General features: G+C 38.7%; 1 protein-coding gene across 1 annotated transcript in view; it reads right to left on the bottom strand.

The window, feature by feature from the left end:
• Positions 1-19,008, bottom strand: part of LOC132257481 (uncharacterized) — a 43,847-nt gene extending 24,839 nt beyond the window's left edge. The window contains exons 1-4 of the mRNA XM_059754396.1: positions 18,453-19,008; positions 9,256-9,538; positions 8,357-8,519; positions 6,021-6,748 (exon numbers count right to left, since the gene is read on the bottom strand). Coding sequence (XP_059610379.1) covers positions 6,021-6,748; positions 8,357-8,519; positions 9,256-9,465 — 1,101 coding nt within the window. The 5' untranslated portion in view covers positions 9,466-9,538; positions 18,453-19,008. The remainder of the gene's footprint in view (positions 1-6,020; positions 6,749-8,356; positions 8,520-9,255; positions 9,539-18,452) is intronic.
• Positions 19,009-20,776: the final 1,768 nt, after the last annotated feature.

Raw genomic sequence — 20,776 nt, 5'->3', positions numbered from 1 at the left:
GATAAGACAGTTCTGAGACTGTTTCAGAAAGAAACAACTCAGAATCTAATTGACTCTTTGCGTTATTCTCAACTTCCTGTGACTGCAAGATGGTGACTCGAATGCGAGGTGTAGTCATTGGAGTGTGAAAGAAGAAAGAGGTCAATAGAGTGCAATTGAAAGGAGAGTTGAATCTATTTATCTTGCAGTTTGCGTGCCGGGCGGGATGACAGAAGGGAGTTGAATCTTTTGGCGCAATGAATCAATCTAAAATGGATACAGTTACCAATTGTGAGCTTATTTATGAGGTCACCAAGTCGGTTTCTGATTTATACAAAGCTCTTGAGGGGCGGCCAAGCCACTTCGAGTGGCACATTTGTAGGAGTTTGCGTTTATTAAACGGGATTTATCGCAAAATCATTCCTCATGCATATGCATCGCGTGGATGAATGCTGTTCGTCCGGTAAATCAACAGCGGACGAACACAGATTCTCGCCATTCACTCCAACCTCAGTTATATTATAAATTTCTGGAGAGCTTTTGTTAACCCTTGTTTCTTAAGCAATTATATTCATTCCAAATTCATAAGGGGCATTATAGAAGCCCAACAATGATGCTCCCTAAAGCTCTTCAGCCATTATCAGGATATGGAATTATGAATGCAATAATTAATGAAAGCTCGTCCGTTGGTAACAATTTCATGATATTTTGTTAACAGTATCACAATTTCAAATAATTCAATGCGCTGCAAAATATTCTGCAAATTTCCCTGTTGATACTATCCTACAGGCGAAAAGCCCGTAAACTTTTGTTGCTGCTCGTATAAACTGTAATTCACAATTGTACTTTATAGAGGGGAGCTTTCATTTCCCCCAAAAGCTCCTCCCTATCAACCTCTGCAGTACAGTTCAATCTAGAGGATTTTTATTTGAATTGAATTTTATTAAACATCGATAAAATAAACTTTATATGCACGTCATTTAACTTGAGAGTCTGTGGCCTCTTTTTTATTGATACCATCTTCCGGGAAATGATGACTATTGGGATTTTCACGTAAAATTCGCGAGAGGACTTTGAAAAAATTATATTATACTTTCACTTGCTAAGCCTTCACAGATGAAAATATGGTGAATATCCTTAGAAATTTCTCTTCCTTCACCATCCTGTGAGTATATGCACACGAATGAGATGCAAATAAATGTGAGTTTGTATTCTCTTCTAATAAAAGAAACTCGAAGTTTGAATGTCTGGACGACTTTTTATGCACAGCGCCAGTGTGAAATGGTGCTATATTGATTTAGAAATTTCGCTTCAATTTATTTAAACATTCAATACATGATACTTTCATCTATTATTGCGGTTGTTTAACTTTCACGACTACTGAGTGGTGATTCTATCGTGCACAGAAGCGTCAAACATTCCGAATGTTTTGTTCTACTTTGCTGCGGTTCGGCTACGTGTTAAATTGTTTGAATTACAGCTCCAAGTGCTACTGCACATATAGCATACATTCGCCATTTCAGTTGTCTCTCTATCTTTGTCCGAAAAACAAGAATTAATCATAATTATAGGGGAGCAAAATAAAAGTTAGACTATTAAAATTGTTCGTATTTTGACAAAACCTGACTGAAATATTTGTTTACAAATTTTGTGTTATATCAAACAATAGATTTGTCACGTTAAAATAATATTAATTTCACAGAGGGAAACTTTGTCCAAAAATATGCCCTTTAATTTGTTGGCGCAAAATGATATTTGTGGTTCATCCATATATAGTTTTTCATCCTTTGTGGCCGTTAAATGCACGTGTTGCCCATTGTAATGGGGTTTTATGGTATTTTGCAGTCAGATTCGAAATTGAAGCCGAATACAAAAAAAAATCAATTTTTTGCTTTGCAAAATGAGTTATCCTTTATATATGCAGGATCCTTTATCATACTTTTCATAATCTTCTGATTGAAGAGAAAGAAAAACAACGAAATACGCAAAGTTATGTTCAAGGTCCTTCTTCTTGGCTGTGATTAATTAAATCGTATCAAATATTGCTTTATTTTTGTTGACAGTATAACTTTATAATTCATTCAAATTTTTTTCGCGAGTAATGATGACAGCTTTGGCGCTGTAAATTTTATATGAATCATTTTCACCTCGATTTAATCGAAGGCTAATAAATCATGCTTTTTACACCATCGCCCAGTCAATTACGAAAAGGTGGAGAGAAATCGATATTGGGTAGGACGAAATTTTCATGGATATTCTCGGACACACTTAGATGATAATCACAGGCCTTCACCGGCCGAGAAGGTATCTATTTTTGGGAGACGCAGCCAAAATTACGGGTACTTAAGTAAATCAGGCATACTTAATACTGTCGAGGACTTAATTAAGGAGAATGGGCGCTATTGTCTCTGGAGATGAGGGCTCAATCGATTGGGAATGGCCGACTGCTGTGGGATGCGGAGATGGGCAATAATTGATAGTTTTGCACATACCCAAGGTCCACCTTGATCCCAGTATCCCTCGGTAATGCCGTCTGCCCACTGCGACTCGAGAGGCAGCTCCGGTTCCGGTGGCCATCGTGGCTTGCTGGACCTCGGAGTGGCGGAGTCTCCCCCACGGGGGCACCACAACACCGACTGAGGGCACCCTATGTTGACTTCTTTGTCTCACTCTCCAACACACCGCCAGCAACCCTTCCCCACTTGTCCACTCACACACTTCTTCCGGCGCCGCGACAAATAGGATTCTCACTGGAGATCTGATACTGGGTCGAATGGAAGCATGTCAGTAAAAATGGTACGCTCAATTGAAAGAATGTTCATCCAGCACACTTCTTTCACCTCACGGTCGCGTTATTGGCACTAATACAGGTATTTTCACCTCAAACCCAAGCACGCAACCACTCTCTGAGCTACTTACAATCGTGCCAAATCACTTCCGCCGCATTTCAATTGTATTCAATGCAACGGAAGGAAAATATGCTGGATAAGAGATCGAAAATTGTTGTGGAAAGTATTTTGTTGAAAGTGAAAGAACTAAATTAAATTTCTCATCATCTCCTTCACACCCATAGAAATGGAAGTGAATTTGTATTTCTGTTTTCCTTTGAGCTTCAGACAAGACTCTGTAAATTAATACTCATTGCTCATTAGATCATTTTAATAGGATTTATTTATTAAATACTTTATATCTCTCCTATGAAAATTTGCAGGAAGTAAATTGAAGGAGTAATTATGCATAAGTATATAATTATAAACTGTCATCTTTCTCTCTGAAAATTATAATTATCATTTTCGCAGAAAATGAGCTTCAACGAAGTTCACAGCGAGGTTTGTTTCTAACACCAATTCAGTGTGTTTTTGAGTTGTTTTATGTGTTCTAGAGAAGCTTTTCTAACCATTTTAAATTACACATTGCGTGTCAAACATACAGTTTGGGAAAGATTTCTTCATAATAAATTTTGTGGAATAAATGTAATGGCTCACATTTTCTTACTAATGTCTCAATTTCTCTGCACCCAAGAGTTTCTGTGTTTCAGAACATGTAAGAATATTTGGAACATTTACTCTTCGGCAAATCAAGCTGAAGATTGCGATACACTGCTTGAGATAAGTATTGTTCCTCGAGAGGACAGTTTATCCCACAACATTCTCTGAATGTGAAGGTAGAAGAAATTGGTTATACGATCACTTTTCTTAAATATCATTTTCGCATGAGTGGCTTTCTTTAAATTCTCCATAATTCCCCGAGTATCAGTGACAGTATGCTTTTGCAGAGGAATTATTCAAGTAGAATGAATTGCCAACACTTGAACTGCTATCACACATTTTCTTTCCTTTAGTTATATGTATCAGTGTTATCATACAGCCAACCAACGATAGAGGAGAGCTTCTTGTATCTTGAAGAGTGGGAAGTACTCTTTCGGTAACAATGAATGGTGAAACACATTTTGTATAGAGACGACAAAGATGACATCCTGTATTGTTTATTTTTATCAATTTATCCCATTCACCGAAATGGAAGTGAATTGAGAAAGATAGAAATTCTCCCGAGGAAAACGAAAAACGCATAAAAGACGAGATATATATATATATATACTACCTATTATATAGATGGAAAATCTGTGTTGGTAAAGTATTGATGTGTTTATAAAGTTGAATACTCTGTATGTCGACCAGCCACTCTAGCGTGGACAGAAGAAAGTCAGGAATATGAAACTTCTACTGCCAGAAAATAATTGTCTGCCCAATTAATTTGATCATATAGTTGATATTAATTCTCCCTTTTCCCGATATCGAATTGAATTCGCTAAATTAAGACATATCAGTTTGTTGACAGACGTAGTTTGCTCTCTCTCTCATCGATAAGATTGACATCAAGAGTGAGGAAATTTCTTTGTGTCGAAGAATCACAAGTAATCCGCTTAAAAGCACCACGCGGTGAGACCATAATCCGATTTCGGTATAGAATAAAATCTGTTTACCGAGGGCTCTATTATGTGCATTCATTGATTTTCCATCTTGTGTGGCTAATGCGGCAAAAGTGTGTAAAGTTTGTAAATAATCATACTGTATAGTGTCGAAATTCAACAAGAGGAACCCTCAAAATATACGTATGTTCGCGGTCGGATCTATTTAAGGAAGTAAACAGTGTGGAGCAAAACTGTCGACCTCGTGGCGGAAAATGGCATTTTTCTTTTCAAGAATTAATTTATCAAGGAATGATAATACTCTCTTAACATCGCTGAGCTTTACAAGAACCACTGTGAACTCACCAACCAGATCAACAAGTTTAAATATAAATTCACATCATTGATTAATTTCTTAGACTGCATGAGGAAAATGTTTGTTAAACAAACGCAAATGTCATCACAATCCACAGTCCAATATATAAAGTTAGATTACATAAAAATATGTTATTTTGGGCATTAAAGAAGATTTTAATTTCGTTTCCAATGCTTAGAAGATCCACTTTTAATTAGATGTGTTTTGTAAACACAGAACAGAGAGGGAAATACAAGCTTCTAGGTCGAACAGGAATGTGCTAAAAACTTTACTTTTGAATACTTTTTGACTCCACAAATTGAACAGGAAAGAGCCAAGCACAGGCTTTTGCACATGTTTTGTCCACAATGAAGTGACTTTTGCCTGAAAGTAATTAAAAAGAGCTTTTCTTAACAGATGAGGTAGATTTAAATGTGAATCACTCTCTGGAGTTATTCTGTCCTACTACAATCTCACATGAAATTACAAACAAAGCTTCAGCCACAGAAGAAAATATATACGAAAATTTGATATTAATTTGAAAACTTTTGGTCGGCGGTGGAGAACAAAGTTTTCAGATGCTGGAGCGTCTACAACTTTTTGCCACACACTGTTGTATTTTTTTTTGCTTCTTCAATTAGATCACATGCTGAGAGAGTGGTTCACTTGAAAATTCTGTCCGTGGCACAACAAAATTATGCACTTTTTCGACAAAGTGTAAACGAAAGGCGAACGGATTCACAATCTCTCTTTTCCCAGCAGGAACACCGCCCTATTTACGCTCTTCAATAGCACTGCCCATAGGTTCTCTATTCCCACATATAATCCTTTTTCACTTGTCCAGCCACTCGGCTGATGGTGTTGGCAAGATAGCCGGCACTCAGTCGAGGAGGCGACAAATTGGAGACTGAACAGGGTGGAGAAGGTCGCGATGGATTAGAGCTAGAGCAGCGCGAGAAATTCTGCTGATTGAAGGAGTGTGTGTCTTCCTTGAAACTAACAAACTTGGGAGGTTGAAGTTGGTCTTCAGGCGGAGAGACCGCGCCTGGAATTGACTTTCACGTCAGGATCCAGTGAGGCGCAACACGACACTGGAGAACCTGACACTTCTCCTGCGGAAGCACACCCCAAAGCCCCCGAGAGAGCTTTCGGTGTTGTGTTGGAGGAGGAAATGTCAGGGGAAGTTAGGGGTTCACAGGGCCGAAGACATGCCGACGGGATTGACTTCGGCGCAGACACTTGGGCGCATGAATCGAGAACAAGTGAAACATTACTCACCTGCTCAGGTTTTGGTGAGGACAGTGGCAGCATAGGCAGCGGTCTCGATGGCCCATTTATGAATTTGTCCTGCCTCGACTCCCTCGGCGTCGTGTTCTCGTACAAATTGTGCACGCTGCTGAGACGCTTGCGGGAGTGAATGGGGTAGCTTCCCATGTTCACATGCTCGAAGCTACTCGAGCTCACCTCACCGAAGCGCGCCTGATGCCAGCGACGCATCATTGGGGATCTGTCCACAATGCGATCACTTTGATATTGCACTCCGTAGGGCGGAACACCGCACGAGTTCCTGTCACTGTCACTGGGATGGAGGCTCCGGAAGGGAGCCAGGGGCGGGTGCCTCAGCCTCTGGCTGCCCCCATCCATCTGACACAACTTCTTTCTCCTCAGCTCTGAGTCACCCCTCTTGGGGCTCAATTGCGGTTGCCTCGGCTTCGGGCTGGTCTTAATGTAGTACCAATCACTCAATTTGCGCTGCTTCTCCAGATGCTCGAGACGCTGCTGTCGCTCCGCGTCATCGGCCTCGAGGTCTGCCTCGTTGAGATGGAAGGGACCCCGCCGGGTGGTGGCCCGACTCGGTGGGACTTGAGATCCCTGATTGATTGTGTCTGGTGTGCTCGAAAACACCGTCTGCTTCGCATCGTGGGTGAGCTTCAGTGTCTCCAGAGCACTGTTGTACCTTTCCAGTGAATCACAGCTCAAATGGGTGCTCTCGTACAACTCACAATCTGCAAATGTTGAGAATGAATCATCATTGCAACAGATAGTATGTATGATATATGCATGAAGTATGAGAGGTTACTATTTGTGGGGAATCGTCGTGGGATTCCATGAAAGAATTTCCACAACTAACGCCGGATATATCAAGTTATATTTAGGTGTTGCATTAAGAAGAATGTTCTCTACAGATTTAAGAAACAACCAGAAATAGGCAAATAAGCGCAGTTTTCACTAGGTTTGCTGGATTTTCGACAATTAGATAAATCAATTTTGATATTTATGATATTCCATACATTTCTGGGATATTATGCATAATAATTATTAAAAACTATATTGATATTTTTTGTCAAATAAAAAAAAATTATACAAAACGCAAATGAAAATGTCTGCCTGAGGCACAATTTTAATTAATTTTATATTCATTATTATGCATTGATATTGAACGTGAAACTTTTTCATTATTGTAGTTGAAATGTGCAATAAATGTATGTATAAATATTTAGCACATATAATTATCCATTTTAGCATAACACATATGTATATACAAAGTGTAAAGAGTTGGGCAACCTAAAGAGTCAAAACCATTCAGGCAAAAATCTATAAAAGCACACGGGAAAAATTTTATGAAACTTTCCAATTTACGCGCTGAAATTTACATTGCCTTATGTGTTGTGATATTTTTTTTTTGTTTTGTACGCCTCCACTGCAGTCAGACAGAAATACATTATGGCGATGTATAGTGTAATTGGTGGCTTCTTTAACGATAAATCTGGGCATATTTCTCCAACAATGATTACACACTTGAAACATCTTGCAACGCAATTTTTGTTTAGTTAGGCCATAAAAATAAAGTACCCAGTTCGTCGAGTGTAAGTTTTGATTGAGCAATTACCCAATTAGAAGATAATTTATTTCTTTTGCACATCTTCAAGACAACCCACGCTTCTAGGCGACCCGCTCGATATCACTTCGCCTTGTGCACCCACGATAATTTACAACTTAGAGGTCACAGTGTCACACATTTGCTTTCCAGCATTCCTCAGCGGAGGACACGGAGAGAGATGTGATTCCCTACGTGTCGTCTGGAGTGCGAACAAAGTAGTAAAGTGTGTTTGATGGGTTAAAAGTGGAGAATCATGGCATAAAAATTGATTGGACAGTTTCTGCATTGTCACCTCACTTTTCATGTTTATGACTCTGAGTGTTGTTGCGTTTGTCTCAGCTCTGGTACATCTTGCTTTAGTAGAGCAGATGAGAGATGCCACCTTAGAGGCTCGCCGAATGGAGTGGCGGTCTATTTTATATGTTGAAAAGACGCATTTCTGCCACTCCATGACGTTGTGAATGCTATGGTTGAATGAATTCTACCGAGGGGATATAAAGAACATCTTCTGTGCTGTATATGGATGTGGCATTTCCATGAAAAAAGTGTTTTCCCATAAAAATGTTCCCCATTCACACCAGCGAATGCGTATGGAGGCCCTGCTCTCTGCATGGTGCTTAATTTTACGCACATATCAGCATTATGCTGATGGCGAGGAAGGCACCATGGGAGAGCCTTCGAGTGGTAAATTTTTCATTAGCCAGAGGTGCTGAATGGGGGCCACTTGAATTACCTTCAGCATGATGTTGCTGCAATTTCTTCGGAGTGTTTGGTGGACTGGAAAAACTGCCGCCGCTGCTCACAGAATCCAAGAGGCCGTCGAGGCTGAGTGCGTCCGTGGATGTCGCCATTGTGTGTGGCATGTAGTGGGCTGAAGCGGATTGTCTCAGAAGACGCTGCAAGGAATGCATTTGAGATCAGCGAGGTGGAACAGTAAGCAGATCATATGGGGAATGCCATATAAAGTTTTCATGTATGCACTTGGCAAACATCACCCACTTTTATGCAATAAGTTCCAGAGGATTTTACTGTTTTCCTCGAGAGTTTCGGGGAGAGACATTCATAAGCATTACTCCAAGACAACAGAGAAATGTTCTGGGAAGATTATGTTGAAAATGGCATCAGATTGAGTTCGACGAAGGTTTCACTTGAAGGTTTTCGCTTGAACTTTTGAAAATTAATACTACTTGCAATACGCTCGATGCATTTACTTTGCCTTATCTCAATGGCATTTCATTCTTCAGTGCTGCGGTCGAAGATTTTCAACTTTTGGCACTGTTGCCAATAGAAACCATCAGATCAGCAACAATAAATTTCACAGCGTGCAAACCGTGCAAACTCACAAAAGTGACATTGATATATGATACATAGCTTATTTGGTAATGTAGATAAAGAAAAGATTCACAATGAAAAAGATTCTCAAAATGTTTATTAAACATTCAGAAAGTCAACAGTAATGTGAGTAACATAATGAGAAGAATTTCACGTAGAGAAAAATGTTTTAGGCCATAAAACGAAAAGAAGCATGCCTTCGGGACTCACAACAGTATGTGTATCTTAGAGACGCAGTGAGAGAAATATTAATAGATGCGAATAAGGTAAGCAATCGTGATTTTACCGTGCACAACTGACCTGCAGTGGAGCTTCAGATTCCTCACTCTCATCACTGCTGGAGTAGCTGGATGAGGACGAGTAGCGGCGCTGTTCCGGTGGCCAGTAGTGATGAGTCTTGTGTCCCCAGGAGGAAACCGGCTGAGGACTGCTACATCGGCGAAGAGGCACTTTAGCGCGTCGAACAGGTATGCGAGATCGGAAGGATGCGGATTTGCGGAGAGAGGTCATCTTCCCGGACACTGGTCGTCACCACTCCTCACAAATACCCATCACGTCCAGTGGCGAAGGGGATTGCCGGCATCTGTGTGCAGAATGTAGGAGAGGATAAGAGTGAAAGTGTGAAGAGGGCAAAAAAATATCAGGCAAGCACACACATAAATTTATTTGGCTTTTGTCGCTTAAAGTTGGTCACATCAGTCTCGGAAAAGGTAAGACACGATTTGAACATAAATTACCATTTTTGCCAGTCCCAAGGGAGTCACTTTGCTTTTTTTGCACGTCGACTCTCAACTTCCCTAATAAAATAGATTGGGCAATGCTGCGCAACTCTCATGGTAATCTTGATGCGAAGGTCCGGACCGGAGAGACACACCGCCCCATATAAAATTTAATTCAATTTACAAAGATTATTTCATTATCCTGACACTTGAATGAATTAAGTGGGTGGAAGATGGCGAAATTGTGTTGTAACATCTGCTCAATCATCCAATGACACTGCGGCGTGGTATAAAATAATTGACCTCACAGAGTCACCGAATTAATATTAATTGAATGATCGCTATACATTGCCTACATTCAATATCTCTAAGTCACCAGACGTGCCACTAAATATTCATCATTATGTCTTATTTGAATACATTTTATTTGAGCATTAGGCTCTCCATCTGGGCGGAGGCATTGAGCCTCCCAATGAATTAGATGGAAAAAAGCGTATTAATAACCTGTTGCTCCATTCAGTTGGACGCCCAAGTCGACACATTACCTGTGAATGGAGAGCAAATTCTCACGCAATGTCACAGAATTAATCGCATCTCGAAGCCGATAATTGCCTATCTTCCATTTTCATAGTTTTCTTATTTCACTGTGGGATTATGAACTACTTTTTGTCCCGAACGCGCTGAGAAAACCTTGTTAATCGAACTACCAATTAGCTTTAAGATGCTTTTAAGTGTTTTCTCCGCGGATCCTCTATACATTCAAATTTCATCATTTCTCTTTTCTCAAGCCCCGGAGATCAAGATCATAAATTATAGAAAGTGAAGCAGTTTGTCGTGTTTTTCCTCCCGAACTGTTAAATCTTCTGCTCGTGAAATACATACAGTGGCAGGAATAAATGACTGGACGCATAATGAAAATGTAGAAAATTATGCACAACATATCAGATAAACATTCTTCGATATAACGGTAAATTTATGGGAATAGATTTTATTTTAGTAAAAATAGAGATATTATTAACAGTTGTCACAGCTTCTCTGCGACAAATGCTTGAAGCATATGTGTGATCGGCAAATTGTCAAATTGCACACACTTTAATAATGATGGAACTATGTGCGATTCATGCACAACATTTGTACATAAGTTTATTCGTATAAGCTTGTCAAAATCAACACACATTTGTGCGGCAAAAGCATGGCTATATATTTTCTTCTCTATCAAAACTTTGTAACACCTGATGAAAGGTGAGACCACACATTTAGAAAGTTATGGCGAAATGCTTTGCTTAAGTCTCGAAGCAAAAGTCCTCTTAAATGTGCTCTCAACTGTATTTACTTCGTATCTTTGTGTTCCAAACTTTCTGACTTGCCACTTCATGGGTGACTATTTATAAAATGATAAGCCATGAGTAAAAATGATGCACCCAAACGTTGGGACCACTGCAGCGCCATATATCAAATCCTCGTGGTGCATATTAATTTCTTTTTGGAAGCCAATTGACAAGTTGGTTCCCTCCGCTGTGCCAGAACAAAAAAAAACACTGATACAACACCGAATTGTGGGGATTTTATTTTTATAGTTGAATTAGTTGTCAAAGAGAGATATTTTTGCATTTTACGACTTTCATGTTTGGTGAGTATTTTTTTTTTTATAGTGTTTCAACTGTCCCGCTAATGTGTTTTATACACTCTTTCTCTCTCTCTCTCTTCAGAATTTCATCGTCAGGGATCTCATTTCCGGACATAACATATGTGAAAATTCCTCCTCATGCTTGTCCATTTTAACTCAACATTTTCACGTTTATCCTCTTTCAGCGCATTATTATCACTTGCCTGTGTGCGGTCATGTTCTAGTTCTCTCACACCGCAACGAATAATTGTGTGGCTGAAGTTTTGTCTTTTCAATTATCAGCCTTTCTCTCTTTCCCTTCCTTTACGGAATATAATTTACCTGGAACTGGAGTGGAAAAGTAAATATGTCAACACTAGCAAGTGTCTACTTTTTTTTCTTCATCTCAAATTGGTCGCTTTTTATACATACATATATCGCACAAATACCGTTTCCACATGTGCTTTCCTAACACAATTCCATCCATCTGCGCATCAAATCCATGGTGCAATAGTTACAGTTTTCGAGTGACTCGACCAGTCCACAGCCATAGCCAACAATGAGTTTTGCGAGAGAGAAAACAGCATTTCTCCGGCATACTGTCGCGCAATTACAACTCTTTATTGCCGACTTTTATTGCATTCTACTAGTTTGTACATTCCCCATTAATTATCTCGGACTTTGCATTACGGCCTACAATTTCATTTGCGAAATGGATTGCTGGAAACTTTCAAGTCTTTTTCTACCACTGATGTTTCCTCCCAAAAAAAATTTTCCCAAATCTTCCGCGTCCATCCAAATTGGGTGGAGCAACTAAAGCCATATTTCATTTGGAGATTTGTAAGAATACCGACACGAGACTCGAATTGCATGTTTGACTGCGTGTGGTCTGGAAAAAGTTCCTTTCTTCTTATAATTCGCTTATTTATGTCTGTATGAATATATGAAAATAAACCCAGTGAAGGATCAAAGATATGGGAGAAACCATTAGGAGAATCTCGCACGGAAGCAAAATCAAAATAAATAGATAAATGAACTAAACATTGCGCAGAATCTCATGCAAAAGACAATAATTATTGTATCTTAGTGATCTAAAATTTTGGCTAAAACCACATATTCACTTGAAACAAGTCAATCTTTGCTATCGCTTCGAGTATAAAACAAATAAAATACTTTTCCTCTCAGACTTACATACATAAAACATACAGCATTCTGAGGCAAAAGGAATCAGGTTAGTCTGACAATTTTCTCTTATATTGCTTTTGCACCTTGCCATGCATGAATTCAGTACTTCTAAGAATACTCAGCATTGTATGCTTAAGAGGAAACATTGATACCAACATCTGTGTTGATTTCATCGCGAATCTCGGTGAACGTCATCTTAAGTGATTACAAATTGATGAGACACAGTTTGTCTCTTTAGTCAGAGCGCTTTTGTGAAATTCAGCAGAGGGAAAAGAGAGAGTTTTGACTGTAGATATTAATCACAGTTGCGCGCCACTGAGTGTAAACAGTTCTGCAATAAACAGAGTCATCTTCCTCTGACAAATCGTATAGTGTCGTGTGTTGTTTGTGGGAACGAAGAAAATGTGGCAGAATCTTGTGTAAATGGTGGAAAAGAGTGTGTTTGACTGAATTGTGCAACCAGTTCAGTTGCAGTATTACCATGAAAGGACATTTCCACGGTAAACAGCATCACAAGCACTCTCAGCGACATTTTCACTTCTTTTGGCTGCACTCAAATCTCCACTTTGACCATTGCAGGAGTCGAAAAATCACAGAAACAGTTTCGATTATTAGATTTTTGCCACTCATGATGGCGTCCACTTTTTGCCCATCTGATGTTTTTTTTCCAAGAGAAATTCCATTCAAGTGGCCAATTCGGCCACACATGGACCTGATGAGCGCAATTCTTGCCACAAGAAACCAGAAACTCTCTCTTTTCTCTCTCCAACATTCGCCACGAGCGCTAAAAATGTTCAACAGCGTTGTTATTATTTTCAGAGCAAATTCATCAAATTCCAACGTGAAAGAAGTAAAAGAAATACTGGAGAGAACTTTGTGTATATTTTTAGTTCAGATTTTATGGTGAAATAATTTTCAATACACTCCAATTTGCATGCATGAAAAGTTAATTATACTGGACATGTGTAAATTAGTGGGGGAGAATAATAATGAGAGTAATGCAACTAATTAAATTTTCTGATTCCTGTGCAATTATCAGCAATTGTGGAATCGTTTTGTAACCATGTCCCGTCTAGCGTGAAATGATAGACACAAATGGTCAGTATGAAATTATTACGTATACACAAATGGACTAGAATTTGGTGGATTATTTCGCCAATATTGTAGAAATGGAATTTAAATGAAATCAATTGAGTATTTCTAGCTAAAGAATTTTCGAGATCATTTGCAAACAATTTGCTTGCCATTTTTCAGGCACTTGCCATGCAAGAAAACGCACTCATGAGTGGAGGGTGCGCAGTAAGAGTGTTATCTTACTCCTAATTGATTTTGAAATATCACCTCAGCGCTTTTTCGCTTCTATTTAAGTGCATCTCGTGCACAAAGTGTTAACGGTTTACGAGGAAAGCAACATTTTCCTTATTGCAATCTCTCAGCCCGTGTGATGCACAATATTGTAGCCAGAAAGTACACACTGTGAATAGTTTGTAGCGCTTTTGGCGCTATTTGATGATGTTGACAATGACACTTCTTGCAACTCTCTGCAGCATCCTCGGGATCTTCAGCACCCGGCACAATGCGCCGTGCACTAAAGTCAGACAGACAAAGAAGTTGATAAACCAGTTTCATTCTTTTGTTCCCATTCTTGGTTATTACAACCTTTTGTAGTTTGTATGTAATGCCATGGCAATAATAAGCTCAAGAGCGGATGGACTGATGATAGTCGGTCGTCTTGATATCAATTCGGTTCAAGTTTCTCTTGTGTTTCAGCAAACCCCTTCTTTTGCGCCACGACTTGAGACATCGTGATTATATTTAACATTCGCTACAATATGAATTCCCTCAACTTATTCGCAACAGTACACTTTCATGTGCTCTGGAGACGTGCACCCAGTTTCGGATATTTGCTTTCATATACGCCACAGGTCGATGACTCGCGGTATCTTTTCAAAATAACCACCAGAGCAGACGTAAAGTTAGTTCTTGTCATGATTCCCGTGAGATTTCCCATGAGAAGTGTTCTCTGTCCGATTTCTGTGTCGCAGATGTACAACTGCGGCTTATCTATTGATTTACCATTCCCATTTCACACTGAAAATGTCTTCTTCACCTGCAAGATGGCTAAGATTGAGGAATTTGGACAGCTAATTAGTATGAGAATGAATACAGAAAGAAAATCACTTTCAGTTACACAATATTTGTACAGTATTATCACTGATAAGGTGTAATCTCGCGCTCATTAAAATTTTTGTCGGAAAGTCTCTCCATTCTACACGACATTTCCCATAATTAACCCATTTGAGACATATAATTTTTATTTGAAATAAATTAGTGCTCTTCCTTTAGCCAATAATTGACTTTGAAGTCAATTGAAGAAGAACCAAAGCAAACAAAGCATTGCAAATGTCGGGAAAATTTCTTCTGAGATGCAAATCCAAGACATCTGCATAATATATTCACTCCTAGACGAATATTAACTTGACTTTGGGTCACTTGAAACAATATTGAATGTTCTTCGTCGACATACATATAAAATGCAGTATATTGGTTCATGTTTGTTTTGCTAATGTTACAATAGAGACTTTCAGATAGTGTGCCTCAGTGGAATACACAGTAGCCATCAATGAACCCACATTTGCTGAGAAAATATTTGAGCGTTCAAAGATCAGAATCGCTCATGATATCGCTGTTGTGGGTGGAATTTTGAAAGGGAAAAACGTTCAAGTTCTCCTTATGATCGAGTGTGGAAGATTTTAATGGGTGAAATTAGATTTTGGCACGAGTAAGTTGACTGAAAGAACGCAGTCACATGAGAAAATCCAGCTTTGAGGCAAAAACTACTCTTGTAGCAAAGGATTCCAATTAAATTGCGAAGGAAAATATGTCTTCTTTTCACTTCACTCATAGGCTGTGGAAGTCTATCGAGATCTTAAGAACACACACACAGTTATTTCTGACTGGTTGAACAAAGGCACTTTGCGGAAAGAGGGAAAAACACTCAGAGTTTTCCGTTCTTACGAATTTTTCTCCATGTGGCCAAATGAATGTGTAGGTAGAGCGTCATATCCTATGGAGTCATCATCATTAATGTACAGGGGCACGGAAAAAACCGGCAAAATAGCGTAAAAGTGTGTTTGTACGCTTGTTCGATGGCAGAGAGAAATTTTTTGCTCATTAGTGTATAGTGAACTTTTTCCCTTCCATGACAGCGCCTCGACTTCCACCGCGGGTCAATACATCAAACGAATTGTTTTCATGCATGTGAAGTTGTAGTGTGAATTCTTTTTCGCATTATTCGAAAGCGATGAAGAATCAAGTATGGGATGATGGAATAGGAGAAAATGAGAGTCATTGAAAATTGTTGCCACTTTTGGACTGTTTGGAAATTATTCATGACACGTTCTCCCGATAATGAATATTGTATTTGGGTGGAAGGAGTTGAATGGAGGAAAAAAAGAGAGTGAACGTACCCTTTCAAAGACACATTCCATGCCCAAAAAGTCAATCAATCACCGCCGATTTGCCATTTTAAGTGTCTCCTGTATGGCCACGCGAAGTATAATTACAACACATCCGGCCACTATCTCCTTGTGAAGCGTATTGTTTCTCGAAGGAGAAAATACACCAAGTCTACAGAGAGAATGCAACTTCACGATTATACTTGGCACTTTAATGAGTCTAGGCATGGATCATAGATTATAAATCATCCCAATCGGTTAAGTGTGACAAGTTCATCTGACGATAGAGAGACAGATAAGGGACCACGATGCCGCTGATGGCCAATGATTTGCATTCATGCATTTTCATTCAGCACTCTGTGCTCTCAAAGAGAGCTTTCCAATCATTTGCCTCTAATTAGTCAACAACTCTGCCTCGCAGGCCATACGGCCTGGCCACTGGGAAAAGGCGCTCCATGAATGGAAAATGAGTCATATCAACTCACTAATTATCACTTTTCATGTACTCGTCTCTTTAACATTCAATCAAAGTACAGAATACGATGTGAACAACCTGATGGAGAGCCATGGGAGAGAGATTCTATGTTAATAGATGTCTTAATTGTGGGTGTAACTTAAAAGCGAAAAAAAACGAGTCACAAGAATGCATTAAAGCACGCAAATCATTATAATAATGCATGGATAATAATAGCACTTGAGGCTTAAAGTGGCATTAATGTGTTATGGTAAAAAAGAATGATAAATACACATAATAGTTGTTTAAAAAGTAAATGGAATCGACTTAATACGGCTTGTGCATAAATTAGAGATTGGGGAAAGTGGAGGAACGTAATGAAAGAGAAATGGGTGGAAAAGAGTATTACAGCGCTGCTTTTTGAAGTCGTTTTGTTTTTAATGAGAAATATTCCCAGATTCGTACATTGTTCGCAAGAATGATCTATTTGTAATTTTCCTTAATATATAGCCTTAAATTAAAATAAATGACATAAATATCCTGCGGTAAAATATAATGGATTCAGTTCAGGCCATTCAGGTTGAAATTTATAGCATATTTTGTGTTTTACATAGAAATTATTAAAATTATATGCCTCATTAGCCTGTAATTATAGAGACAATCATTCTGAACGGAAAACATTTTAACTTTTTGTATATGTCTCTAATTTCCAGACTGATTCTAGACCACATCTTGATATTAAACAGAATAGTCGAACTAATATTCGCTGATGTAATTGTCAATTTGCAATTTTCTAATTGATAACTCTTCAAATTGTAGTAAATAAAAGTCATGTAATTGAGATTATACATAGATTATATACATCAAATGTACAAATTAAATAAAATTATTCATTTGTTAAATTTTATTTAATTTAACTTTTGTGTGATGCTCTTTAACGAGTTGTTATATTACGCGAACAATAAACATTAATATTTATGAATGAATTGTTTCAGAAGCAAAATGGAATGTTGAATGATATAAAAGGAAATCATCATAATTATGCTTGTAATAATATAATTTCTGATTTAATTATTACAGATACCGTGAAAGTAATACCATGTAAGAAATGAACTTTTAGAAGACTCATCTTCTGCGGCTTGCTTAAGAGTAATTTCATTGGGTAACAGATGATAATGCTAGACTGCAAGCGGGAGATGGTATAATTTGGAAAATTGCAAACAATCCATCTGAGCAGAGATCTTTTCCTCCTTATTCACTCGCGAACATCTCAAAATCTAGTTCATGTTTACCATAAATCAAATGCAATTGAATAACAAGTCGAATGCGATTCGTGAGCATTAAACAAAACGCGCATATTTATCCAATTATCGAACAGGGAGAGAAAACAATAGATTGTTAGAGGAATTAACGATGCCGATGTCAAAATACATTGAAAGACAGAGGACTGTATGAGTTGGTAGACCGGAAAATGGTCGTTAGAAGACGCCGCGGAGTACATTATCTGAAAAATTGTGGAGGAGAACAGAGAGATGAAAAAAAGTCGAATTGAGTTCACGATAATTCCTCCCAATCTACACCAAATATGAAAATTTCTTTTTATAGAATATTAAAGTGTTTCGACAATTTCGTGATCGTTGACTTCCGATCCCACGCTTCAAGTTGGCTCAGAGTGAGCGCCAAGATTGTCTTCCTACCAGCAAGATCTGTGCCATCCAACGTTATATTTTTCAACAAGAATGTCTCTCATGCTGGAAGCGTGGCGAAAACAGACATAGAAAACTCGTGTACATATATTTTCAAGCTAAGCCCACACAATAAACGTTTTTTTTCCTCCACAATGACATTTGATTTGTTTGTGCTTCTTTTTCGGGTACTTTTTGAGTAGCAATTTGAGAAAGACAGAGGCAAAAACACGGAGTATTCAAATACTTTTGCAAAGGCATCGGCAGAGCATGAGGACCTTTCAGTGCTCGCGGAAGATGGAGCATGTGGAAGAATTGACTCATCATGATCATGTTTTATTTTTAAAACTCTAAAGCACAAATATATTCTCGAGTGTGCACGAACATTACCATGTTCCGATGAAATTATCCAGAGGTTTGATGTGTAGATTTTGGTGTGCAACAAAACTGTACTTAGTGTTGTTGCCTGCAGCACTTTCTTACAACACAAATATTATTTATACAACGAGGAAATAATATTTTCACTAGTCTGCTCTCTGGTCTGCTGCCAGTCCAAAATAGACGATGGTCGGTGTTGTGATGAAATCAAAGAGGATGAACTCCAAGACGCGCTGAATTATTTCTCTTTTTTTTTTCACTCAGCCAAAATTCCATGCACTATGATCACAAACATTTAATTCACATACACATGTTTTTGCCACTCGACAAAACACATAAACTATACGGTTGTAATTTGGGCACTACAAAGGAGAATCCACTCGAAATGATGTTCTGCGTACAATAAAATATTAATCATTGCTTTGACTACACTGCTCATCCACACAGATGCAAGCCACAGAATTCACGGAAGCCACAGAAAAGACAATTCAAAGGCAATGCGCATAAACAACAGTCAAACTCGCGTGCGGTTCTGTGCGGACGCGACGATCCTCCACAACCAACGATCACAGTGAGACTGAGCGGAGTTGCGAATGGGAGAGACCACGAGGTCACAACAGTCGAGTGATCACGAGAGAAACTGGAAGTGTGTTCTCTCGCAGTCTCTCACTGGAAAGCGACAGACTGGAATATGATCTTCACGTACGATCAAGTTCATTGATTTGTGAAAATCATCGCGATGTATCACACTTGCTGAGCAAGAGTTAAGATTTCGTGTTTTCCGGAATATTTCTAAAGATGTTTTCATGCAAATATTGCAAAATTCAAGTAACCCTGAGTAAAAAGTCACCAGTTGCTTTTAGCGCTGAAAAGAACGATTTATCCAACATATATTATCAACTTTTCTGTACATGATGAAAGTTCTTAGGCAATATTTCTTACATGTGCCTCCTGCTATTATTGTGTAAGACGAAGTGTGCTGGAGTAGTTTCAGGTCTCAGGAGGAAGAAGTACGAAAGTCAGACATTAGTGAGTTGTCCTACGTTTTGCTCCAATTTATTAATTTAACATGATTCTGGTGTCATACAAGATTCAGTGAGCAATTTGTCAAAATCACACAGCAGGGAATAGACACAACTAGCAATATTATTGTTTCAGTAAGGTCAAGTGTCGAGAAGCGATGCTGCAGAGCCCAGAAGGTGTTTCCTCTTCATACATTATTAACATGCCTCCTTTATATCTGAGATTATGAATTTCTTTGAGTGGTCTGGGTGGGCAGAATGGACGTGAGTGACTCTTCTAGCGCAGGAGCACCCTAATTTTGTTTACTTGCCTCATAAATTGCCTTGTCTGCATCTCAAAAATTTATAACACTCAAGGGGTAAACATGTGTCACTCTGAGTGAACCCGAATTGCGAAGATTGCGTAATTACGTCAATATTTCTGAAAATTATCTGAAGTACTTTAAGAAATTATTTCAAGTTATTATATAAAAATGATAGTTTGTTAGTAAACGTATGCTAAAATTTCAGCGAAGGTTTAAAAGATTTTTAGTAATCCGAATGCTAAAATTTTAGAGAATGGTGGATAAATTTTTATACCTTAGTGATGTGATAGGTTTTAGCAAACTTTTCTACAATCATCCTCAGATTTTTTTACTAGGGATTGTGGATTACTCTTGAGATTGCGATGATTGCATTCTCTGTGAATCATAATTGCGCCACATATTTACCCCTTGATGACACTTTCATAGGATTTCATCTCTTTCAACGTTCTTCCTGGTGGACTGTCTGATTTATTTACACATTTCGCTGTAATAAAAGTGTTGACAAAGTGAATTTATTGAAGTGGGGCGGAAGGGGAAAATGTGGGTGAGAAGCTGTGCATAAAAGCTTTGACTGACACCAAATTTGTTTCTTCCGCCCTGATTTATGATTCTAAGTGAATTTTCCGGCTCAATTCTCTAAAATCAGATGGATTTCTTTTTAGTTCTTCCGTCAGCCTGAGTGCGGGTGACTGGTTGGAAAATCTCCGCTATAATTTATTTCCATGCTGGAGAATCACACATAAATTTGCCAGGGATTTCATATTAGAGGAGAAGGAACTTATATACACGAGAGAAACTCGTGAAAGCAATCAATAAAGGAGTTTTTTTCACGCCCCATTTCATCTCTGGCTTCTGTTTAAGCGCTGGTAGGTCGCATGAATACAGAATTGAAGATGCCTATGTGTACAGAAAGTGGGATTTAACCTTCCGTTTCTGACCCTTAAGCATCCCTCGGAAATGATCTTGTGAATCTGCTGTGCCTTCAGCTGCCCACATCCCTCGTCCGGAC

This window comes from Phlebotomus argentipes, unplaced genomic scaffold (genome assembly GCF_947086385.1).
Source record: "Phlebotomus argentipes unplaced genomic scaffold, Phlebotomus argentipes genome assembly scaffold_4, whole genome shotgun sequence".
NCBI lineage: Eukaryota > Metazoa > Arthropoda > Insecta > Diptera > Psychodidae > Phlebotomus > Phlebotomus argentipes.
The sequence above is the reverse complement of the archived record's forward strand: the minus strand, read 5'-3'. Positions and strand labels throughout refer to the sequence as shown.